At 53.0% G+C, this 10,497-nt stretch overlaps 1 protein-coding gene across 1 annotated transcript in view; it reads left to right on the forward strand.

The window, feature by feature from the left end:
* ZDHHC9 (zinc finger DHHC-type containing 9) overlaps positions 1–9,846 on the forward strand; it is a 25,798-nt gene extending 15,952 nt beyond the window's left edge. Inside the window, exons 3-10 of the mRNA XM_026848629.1 lie at positions 3,328–3,488; positions 4,062–4,220; positions 5,814–5,951; positions 6,107–6,155; positions 6,428–6,530; positions 6,665–6,768; positions 7,299–7,467; positions 8,282–9,846. Coding sequence (XP_026704430.1) covers positions 3,328–3,488; positions 4,062–4,220; positions 5,814–5,951; positions 6,107–6,155; positions 6,428–6,530; positions 6,665–6,768; positions 7,299–7,467; positions 8,282–8,386 — 988 coding nt within the window. The 3' untranslated portion in view covers positions 8,387–9,846. The remainder of the gene's footprint in view (positions 1–3,327; positions 3,489–4,061; positions 4,221–5,813; positions 5,952–6,106; positions 6,156–6,427; positions 6,531–6,664; positions 6,769–7,298; positions 7,468–8,281) is intronic.
* The last annotated feature ends 651 nt before the right edge of the window (positions 9,847–10,497 follow it).

Below are 10,497 nucleotides of genomic sequence, written 5' to 3' on the forward strand. Positions count from 1 at the left end.
CCCCCATTCTAATGATCTCTTTGTTTAAGCCTTTCTCACCCCTCAGCGTGCCCCCCCCGATGATGAGTTCTGATAGTGCTGTTATTGTCTGCTTTTAGATGACAAAATGCTCAAGAGCACAGATATTGCACTGGGAGTGGAGGAGGAGCGATATCCTTACATGCCAACAGTATGTCTCTGTTGACTCTCAGCTTTCCCAAACAAAAGATCTTTAAAATGTCTGTTCCCTAGCAGTGCGAATGAATTGCTGAGCGTAATCGTGCTGGAGACGAGGCGTAGACTGAAGAGTCCCCAGCGCTAGTGACTGTCAAGTCAGAGCCTCACGTGGTGGCCTTACCTGTTGCTCAGCCATTCTGGACGGCCCTTGGTTTTCTCTGCCGTGGCCGATGCACTGGACATTCCCTGGAAGTCACCTTCTGAAAAGCAACGCTCTGTCAGTGCGGGGAGGGACTGGAGGCAGGCACTGGACTCGGTGTCAGCTCTTGGGATGCTGTTTCAGTGCAGCCGGGGTTTGTCTCCTTCATCTCTGAGCTCGCCCCCAGGCCGTGTGTCTGCTGCCAGCCCTGCCACCTGGGGAAGCAGGAGGGCCCTGCTCAGCCCCTGCTGTGCCAGGACACGCCCGAGTGACGGGGTTGAGTGTCCCGCATGGTACCTGCATGTTCAGTTCATGCTGGAGGGACGATGGCAACAGGGCAAGGGCTTCGCTGAGCAGACGTGTCATGCACTTTGGTGAATGGTGGCTGAAGGAGCGGGGGTTAATACGTCTTTGTGTGAGTTTCTAGGTATCTTTTCCACAGCAAACAGGAGAGCAGGCGTCTGGTGTTTTCTGGGGCTTTTTTTTGTCCTCTCTTCTGCCCACCTCTGGGCAAACAGGCAGTCTGTCTAGGATCACTTCCCTCTCCTCCTGAACTGGGGACCTAACCTGCCCTATGCCTGTGCCATGCTGGCAGCTAGACAGAAGAGCCGAACACCAGCTGGATGGTGCCATTTCCCTTGCTACAGTGGAGAGGACAGTCACACACTCACCTCTCTCATCTCCTAAAATTGCAGGCTTCTTTCTATTCCCATGCCATGCTCTGCGATGTGGTAACATCAGTCTTTGAGGCCACTCTTGCTGTGCCTCAGGGGCAGCAGGACTTGCTGCCTCCTGAAAGGGCAGGTTTTCTTACAGACATGTGTAGGAAATGGTCAGCCGGGAGTGAGTCACATCCCACCCTCGTGCTCAGACACAGATTGAGCGGGGACCGCACTGGTCGCTGCAGGGACTGATCCTGTTTATTCCTGAGTGCCACTGTGTAAAGCTTTCAGGTCTCTGCCTGGGAGAGTACACCCAGAACAGATTGTGTGCTTGCAGGTAATAAATCTCTTTGCTGACAGTACACTGGAGAAACTTATAAGGTGTCAGTGTATATCTCAGGCTGGAAGCTCTGGTGCAGTTTTGGCTCATCTTTGACACAGTTAATGAATCCATATTTTAAGCCCGTAATATGTTTGTGTTGTTACAACAGTTATAAAAGCTGTCATGTCAGCTGGACAAGGGTCAAGCTGCAGCCCTCTGAGGCAGACCGTGTCCAGCCTTTAGAAGAATAAACTAATATTCGTTCCCAAAATGGGATCCAAGGTTTCTGTTTAATTGCTGACTGGCAGCTCTCTTTCTAGACTTTGGTCTTGCAAAGGGAAAGCAAAGTTATCTTAGGCTGCCTAAAGACGGTAAGCTCAGCCTTCTGGCCACTCAGCTTGGCTCTTCAAATGCAGGCAGGACTCTGCACATGGATGACTCCAAGGATTGTGTTGCTGAGTACTGCAGAGTCTGTAGTGTCTAAAATTAACAGCATTGGTTTAGGGGCAGGCCTTATGCATAGCTGTGGCCAAAGCATACTGTAGCTTCAGTATACAGCCCTTTCTGTACCTTGTCGGACGCAGGGAACAGTTGCTGAAGTCAAGCAATGGCAAATTGAAGCCCAGGGAGCCTTCCTGCAGCGAATGGTGGGCTTGTAGATTTTGGTGCTGCAAAGGAACCCACTGGAGCTAGAAAGTTTATTGCGTTCAGAGAAGCTCTGGGTTGGAAGGCTATGCAGAATTAAATAGTTAATGCTGTGGAAGTCATAGAAAACACCTTGCTTAGGATGATAGATCCACTGGGGAGGATAATCCCATGCCTTTCACTGCAGTAGCCTTATGCTTTCTTGGAGAGCAGCTGTGGATGGGAGCAGGAGGCTGGGTTGGAGCCACCCCGGTGGAGTCAGGGCTTAGTAGAAAGTCTGGGTGCTCAGCTTCATTGGGAGGAACCCGGGGAAGCAAGGCATGCAAGGCATGCACAAGCATTGAGATTTGGGCGGTGTTTCATTTTAAACCATAAGAAAGATCCATAGGAACTTCACCCCAACATAAATGGAGTTTTCTGAAGGAATCAGGATAAAAAAGATGGGTTTTTTTTCAGCCCATTACATCTCTAAACCATGACTTCTGGACAGGCCATCTGCACGGCCTGTGCTGCAGTGCCCATGGAGACATGTTTGTGGGTGTCCAGAAGTGACACGGTCCACAGTGAGATTAATCTCCTTGTTCCTTTTGCACTGCCTCAATCAGCAGGATTAGCAACATAAATTCCTCATTGGACCTTTTTGTATTTATAAAGCAAACAAACCTTACACTGTGTTTCCTCTCTTGAGTTGGGGTTGTCTTGGGTCAGGAGCCTTTCTACTTTATTGGAGCTTCTGAATCCAGAAAAGTCAAAGGAAGCCAGAATCCAGAATGCACGGGAATGTTGCACTTCCATGTGAATCCATTCCTGAGAATCACAGGATGCAGTTAATCCTTGGAAAGTAATTTTTATAGTACTGGAAGCTGCTGTCTCTTTAGGGGACAGCCAGAGATTCCCACCATGCTTCTGTGCCTTCCAGCTCTCCCCCATGGTGGGCACTCAGACCAGGCCTTGGGTGCTTCCCTAGAGGTGGGGTCCATTGGCAGCTGGCTGCAGCCTGTCACCTCTAGGCAAAACCCCTCTAGCAGGCTGGTTGCCTTCCTGGTGTCACCTGTGACTCTGAGCAAAATGGGACTGGAAACAAAACAAAATGCTGGAAAGTATTCTGTGCCTGGCTGGTTAAAAACATATTGGTACTTCAATTGTGGCTGGTCGTTAGAGCTGCCCCAGGAGTGTTTCCCTGTGGTGGTGGGATCAGAAGGAAGTGCTGAACAGCTTCTCTTCCCCAGATGTAACCTGCGTTCAGAAAAGTCTGGCCTCTCATGCCTTGCCAGGCTTTCAGGCCCTGGCTCGGGCAGACCTTGCAGTGTTCTGATTCGTTGTCTGCTGATGTCTCTCTGCAGGTGTCGGTACCTGGCAGTCCAGCTGTCCCCAGCCATCCCCGTGTTTGCAGCAGTTCTCTTCCTATTTGCCATGGCTACGCTCCTGCGGACGAGCTTCAGTGATCCTGGGGTGATCCCAAGAGCCCTGCCCGATGAGGCAGCCTTCATCGAAATGGAGATTGGTGAGTGCAGGAGCCAGCTGAGCTGGTGACAGCTAGGAAAACCTCTGTGTTTCTGGCATATCTATAGGCTACACTCTCTGCAGAGCCTTTCTTCCCAGCTGGCCCTCCAAAAGTGGGGATTGCCCCAGATGGGGCATTTTACCACCTGCCGGCTAATTCTGCGTGGCTGAGTCTCAAAAAGATAGTGCGATGTACCTGCTTCCCTTTCTGGGAAACTTTTCACATGCTGTTTTCTCTCTTGTAGCTGTGTACATACAAGCTCAGTTTACTTTTGGGAAGAGGTGCAGGAAGCTTGGTGTGGGCTCCTTGGTCGTTCAAGTAGAGAGGAAGTTTGGTGAATGTAGGTGACATGCCCCCCTCCCCAGCCCCTCTCAATATGCCCATGAAAGCTCCTGCCATTTCTGCCTCCAAGCTGCCAGGTTGGCTCTGGACCTCACAAGCATGCTGCAGCCACTGGCTGCAGACCCAGCAAGCTCTGATCCCACTGATAGGAAAAGCAGGGAGGCAAGTTGTCTTTTGAGGCCTCTCACATTGTAGCAGCAGGTCTGATCTCCGCTCGGTTCTCTCTCTCAGAGGCCACCAATGGGACCGTGCCACAGGGTCAGCGTCCACCCCCACGGATTAAAAACTTCCAGATCAACAACCAGATAGTGAAGCTGAAGTATTGCTACACATGTAAGATCTTCCGTCCGCCCCGTGCCTCTCACTGCAGCATCTGCGACAACTGTGTGGGTGAGTAGAAGAGATTGTGTCTGTTCCTGCACCTGGTGTTAGGTGAGAACCTTTGGAAGAGAACAGGTGAAGGTCTGTACCCGGTCTTGCTCCCTGTCAGGTCTCACACTACATGCCTGCTGAGCAAGTCCAGAGTGGTGGTGTGTGAGCAGACGGGGACAGTCTGCCTCATCTTAAACTCATGGAGCATGAGATTTGCTCAGAACCTGAAGCCAGGTGTTTTTTCTTTGCCAGTACTTCTTTGGCAATAACTAGTCTAACGTAAGTCTAACTTGTCCATGTAAATGTACAGTCCACTGAATGGCTGGGGTAGAGGTTTCCAGTGGAGAGCTGGGTCTTGCCTAAAAGCAGCTCCTTGCATCAGTGCAGAGATCCTACCATTATGTTGAGTGCCCCTGTGTTTTGTTCCCCTTGCTGCATGGCAGATGCTCTCTTAGCCCTTTTGCGTATCATAATTGGCTCATGTTTAGCATCCCTTCTCAAGGAAGAAGTCCCATGCTTTTGGATCATTTTCCTCCTCTGCAGGTTCCCAGCCCTTTGCGTGTTTATGCAGATCCTTGAACCCTCTTCTAATTATTCTAGTAGGAGTGAAGTGGTACATAGGTTAGATAAGAGCTTCTGAACCCCCAGACCTTCATCTAACCCTGTGTGCTGCTTTAGGAGAAGCTCTTATACCTCAGGTCTTTGGGGGAGAAGACATGCATGGGGCCAAGCTCTTAAACTCTATCCTAATGTGCACAATGACTGATTAGTAAAATTGTTTTGCACTTTCTTACGAGGCCTCCCCTTCTAGAATGGGTCCATGTGTTTTGCCAATTATTAGGCCTAGCATAAAGGACACAGCCAGCATAAAGATGAACCAATAACCAAATTGTATTTGATACAAAAGGGTCAGTACATGGGTGGGCACCGGGGGTACAAACAAGTCAATCAGATTATACATAATTGACATCAATCCCACGGACCCCAACAATGACACCGCATGACCAACAATGGGTGGGATAAATGGTGAAATGCAGTTTCCCATAGAAGGGACAGGAGACAACTGAGTCAACAAGCCAAACACATAAGACCAAGGAAGCCACATACTGAGTCTCTACACAGCCCGTGTTTACAAAAGCCAGACCTGAGTGGAGCCCAGTCCCAGGGAGGCAGGAGGTCCTTCCCCAACAGGGAACTCTGCACAGGGCATCCACCTCACACGCAGACACTGCCCCTGCCTGCAAGTGGTCCCAGCTTTTATCCCTCAGTGGGACACCTGACCTTTGCTTACTTAATGTGGGACCCCTGGGGCTCATTTACCCAATGGCTCTCCCTGTCAGGCCGGCACCACCCTGGAGGGAAGCCTAAAGGCAAACTCACCCCCTCTTTGGGGAGGGCTGTGGCAATCACCCATATGTCAACCTTAACTTGGGGCTGAAACCTCAGCATTTCACCATGATACTGGGCCCTGAGTTAGCAGAGGGTTGGACTTGATGGCCCAGGGAGTCCTTGTCAGCCTTGTAAATTTCTGAGTTCAGAACACAGGAGTGAACATCTGGAGGCAGGCAGGACGTGCTAAAGCAGCACTAATCTCCATCTTCACTTTCACAGAGCGCTTCGACCATCACTGTCCCTGGGTGGGCAACTGCGTGGGGAAGAGGAACTACCGCTATTTCTACCTCTTCATCCTCTCGCTCTCACTCCTCACCATCTACATCTTCACCTTCAACATAGTCTACGTAGCATTGAGTGAGTCTGGCTGCAGCGAGGTGGATGGCTGGGCTGGCTAAGGGAGGTGGGGGATACACATGGTGTTGCAAACCCGGAAGTGACGGAGTGGGAAAGGGAACTGGACTCAGTGTGATGTTCCGGAGAAAAAAATATATCTCTCTTTGTATTGCCAGAATCTCTGAAGATTGGGTTTCTGAACACATTGAAGGAAACCCCAGGGACATATCCTTCCACAGTGCAAAGGGGTTGGCTTCTCCAAAGCTGGGGTTTATGGAGGGACTGGAGTCTTGATGCCCAGGCTTCTCTAAGGAGTCTTTCAGGGCATTTTACCCCATGATTACAAGGCAAGGAGCAATGTTTTGTGATTTCTGAAGAGGGTTAAACAGAAAACTGTGTCTAGGAGAAGAGGAGAAGTTAGGGTAGTATGCCAGGGGTAGTGACATAGCTGGGCTACGACTTTTCCAAGGCTGTTCCCAGTCCTTAACTGTTCTCACTGTACTGGAGGTACTCATCTGTTTCTTCACCCTGTGGTCAGTGGTGGGATTAACCGGGTTCCACACCTTCCTGGTGGCACTGAATCAGACAACCAACGAAGATGTAAGTAAAGTCTTTCTGTTTATCATCTTGGCTGTGTCCACATTGTTGACATGCTCTGGGGCTGAGGCAGGGCTCTGTGGGCTGGGGGCAGTTATCGGTGGGGCAGACCTGAGCTTGTGCCCTGGCTGTTGCAGATTAAGGGGTCCTGGACTGGGAAGAACCGCGTGCAGAATCCCTACAGCCATGGCAACATAGTGAAGAACTGCTGTGAGGTGCTCTGTGGGCCTCTGCCCCCTAGGTAAGCTCTTGAGGGGCAGCCCTGCCATTCTTGCCCCTAGAGCCCAGTGTGGGACCCTGAGGAGCTCTCCTTGGGTGCAAGACCTGGCTGCTCTTCTGCCAGCACTGTGTGTGTTGAGGGCTTCTGGAGGTCACCTGGGACATGGCTGGATGCTGTGGGGAGGAAAGTCTTGTGTTGCCTTCCTTGCATATCTTCAGTTATTTGGGTTTGTGATATGCTCCCTATCACTCTGTGCTCGGGAAGCGGGTGGAGGAGTGGCTCCCCTTCCCTGGGGTGGTGTATGGAAAGGAGGCTCTTCCCAGGGTGCTTGTTTTGGTGGGCCCCCACCCTCTGAACTCTGCTACTCTCCAAGGGGCTTGGTTTTCACAGGAGGAACATAGATGCTGTAAACTAGGTTTGGGCTGTGCACAACCTATTTTGGAGATGAACCCCTTCCACTAATGTTTGTCTTCCACCAGCACTTCTCCTGCCAGGAAAAGTCAGCTTTGGGGGAGGCGTACGTCTCTGACGGTGTGATTCTATTCTTGCAGTGTCTTGGACAGACGGGGCATCTTGCAGCAAGAGGAGAGCACAGCTCAGGAGGAGTCATGCCCACGGGGTTCCAGCACTCAAGAGCCCTCCGCTGCTCAGGGTCCTGGTGGGCAGGCAGAGGAGAGCAGCACTCAGCAGAAAGATGGCAGCGTTCCTCACCTGAGTGCCGTGAGTGATTCCCTCTATGCGGGGGGCGAGTGGGATGCGCCTGCCTGGAGCTCGTGGCGCTTTGGGCCAGCAGAGAGAAAGCTGATAGTGTGACTTATCAGGAACAAAGCAACACTTGGGGCCTTGCTGAGAGGCCGGCGATGAAAAGTCTGTTTTCAGAACAGAAAACAGTCTCTCTCTGGAGCTGGCTGGGAGGGTGCTGGGCTCCTCAGACTCCTAGGTAAACTTCAGAGGAAATCACAGCTGGCTGCTGTTTTGTAGATATCAATTCTGCCTTGAGAGCACCCAGGAGCTGGCACTTACAGAATCTAGGAGGGGTGGGAGATGGTAGGCATCATGTTTTGGCACTGAATGCAATATGAAGGGTTGTCCCTGGGAAGGGCCTTCGTACGTGTGGGATCTCTGTCCTTGGATAAAGCCATTGCCCCACTGGATATGGCCCTGAGCAGCCTGTTCTGTCTTTGGAATTAACCTTGCTTTAAGGATATGGATGGGCAAGAGACTTCCAGAGTGCCCTTCCTGCTTAAATTACTCTGTGAATGTGGTGGGAAATGGCTGGGCCTATTCTTGCCTGGGCATGAGCTGCTCTGGTGGAAACAGTCCAGAATACTTCTGGTGGAGCAGTCCAGTGCTCCAGATCTTCATGAAGCTGCTGTTTTGCCTGTTTGGTGGCCCTTGGTTTCTCCTTTTCCCAGACACAGCTGAGACCTCTGCCTAGTGGAGCTGGAGGCAGGAGCAGGACAGCGGGATCAGGCGTCTGTGTGTTCTGTATTGGGGTGTATTCATGTAAGTCACTGCTGTCTTCTCTCTGCAGGTCCCTGCGCCATCCCTGAGCAATGCTGAGATGCCTGAGGAAAAGCAGCTAACGTCTGGGGAGCTCCCGGTCCCACCCCAGGACACTGGGCAAGCAGAGCACTAGCATCTGCTTGAAAGGGAGAACTTTCTTGTTTTGTCTAATCAAAGCTGGAAGTGATAGAGGAGAGGAGGAGATGGGCTGGATGGCAGGCAAACGATTCCTCATGGCCATTTTGCTTTAGTCATTATTCACCTCGATGCGCAGGCAGTGCAGGCTGGCGCTGGCCTTGCATGGTGTCCAAGGATAATGAGCGTGAGTGGCCCGCCTTGTCACCGAGGGGCACTCGCCGACACTGAGGCCGGTCTGCCTGCAGGCCGAGGCAGGACCTCTTGCTCTGCAGGTTGTCCTGGATGCTAAATACCGGCTCGGTGGCTGGGGCCGTCCCTACGTCTGGCCCCGACTTTCTGATGAGGCGACTTGTGGTCAAGCAGCTCAGAAGCGACGTTAGGGTCGGCCTGCTCCCTACTGCTGAGGAATCCTGGTGGGAAGGGGAAAGCAATTTATGGCAGTAGCGTCCTCTCTCCCCTCCTCCCTCCTTCCTCTAATCTGTGGCATTGTTTTATTGGTTAATGTGGCAGGGGTTGGCAGGAGACATTTTGGTGCCAAAAGGGCCAAAACAACTGGGAAGGTGTTCTGCTGGCAACGATTTTTAAAGTAGCTTCCTTCCCATGCTCCTTCTTTTCGTGTGTCTTAGCCGGCGTGAGAGCAGTGGTGGCAGGGCCCTCAGTCCCGTCCTTCCCCGGGGCTCACACCTAATGTGGGGCTTGGGGGAAGGAGCGGGGCAGCCTGTGTCTTCCTGCCGCTTGTCTCCGCCCTGCGCCAGCCGCAGAGCGGTTGTGCAAGGGGGTTGTATCAAGCTGCAGGGGAGGGTCTGCCTGTGCCACTGCCTCTCGAGGTAGTGCCGGTGCTGCGTTTGCTCCCGGGTGCCTGCGCTGAGCACAGGCATGCCCTCCCCTTGCCTGCCAGGCTGTGGCATGCTGCTCGGCCACCGCTCTGCAGAACCTCAGCTCTGATTGTGTCGTGTCGTCGTGTCCCTGTGTCCCCCCCTGCCTTGCCCTGCATTTCTCAGCCATCCTCGACTGGCTTTCAGAGCCTTGAATCTTCCCGGGGCTTTGCTGGCTGTCCTGGGACTGGCTGTGCAGCGTCGGCCATCTGCGCCTCCTTGGCAGAGGAGGGAGGAGAGGCCAGGGCCTGGCAGCGGTGGGAGGCCTCTGTGCTGTGGCAGGGCTCTTCTGCAGCAACGCTCCCTGTCCTGCACCTGGCAGCAAGGCTGAGAAGAGCCTCATGTCTGTGGGGTCCCCGCAAAGGTTGGCGAGAGAGGGAAGGCGGTTTTGTGCCCTGGCAGCTCTCCATCCCATGCCACAAGTGCTGGCTACTTCTATGCCTCCCTGCAGACATGTGGTGAGTCGATGGCAGGTGGAGGATGTCCTGCCGGGGCAGTCCTGCTTCTTTCTCTGTGATGCTTCTGCCTGGCAGCATGAAGTCACTGCTCCTCCTTCCCTGGCCACGTATGCCATCCTGCTTTAACAGTGGCATGGAACGGGGAGCCTTGTCCCTCTGGAGCTTGATGCGTGCCTCCCAACTTGCTCCTTTTCCCTGGCCGCTTGCAGCATTGACCTGGGCCGTGCCTGGCGGCGGGTGAAGTGGTATTAACGTGGCAACCAGCACTGCCCCCTCTCCCATAGTGCCAGGGTCACCTCTCACGGGTGAGAGGGCAGAGCTGCCGCCCTGGGCTCTGGCAGTGGGCTCCCAGTTGCCCCTCAGCTGCTCCCTGCTGGCGTTTACCAGGGAAGGAGCCCGGGCTTCCCGGTGCCAGCAGGGCCGGAGCTGCCTGGCTTGCAGTCGCTGCCACCCTGCAGCCAGACCTGGCCCAGCCCCAGGCTGCTGCTCCTGGCCCCACGCACACCCCGCCGGTGGTGGGAGCTGCCCCTTCTCTCCCACCCGCCCCAACACGCTACTGACCAAATCTCAAACTCGTTGTGAAAAAGTGTATTTTTTGGTTTTACTAATCTATTTTCTAACGCGGTGTGTCGAGTGCTGCCTGCTGGGGCCGTCACGGATGCTGCCTGCACCTGTGGTTCCTGTCTGCTCTGTTCAGGTTCTCCGTGAAGGAAGTGGGGGTAGGGTGAGGGTTGGGGTTTCTTTCTTTTTTTTCTTTTTTTTTTTTTTTTTTT

Source organism: Athene cunicularia (genome assembly GCF_003259725.1).
Source record: "Athene cunicularia isolate RWA chromosome 4 unlocalized genomic scaffold, athCun1 chr4_part3, whole genome shotgun sequence".
Classification (NCBI taxonomy): Eukaryota; Metazoa; Chordata; class Aves; order Strigiformes; family Strigidae; genus Athene; species Athene cunicularia.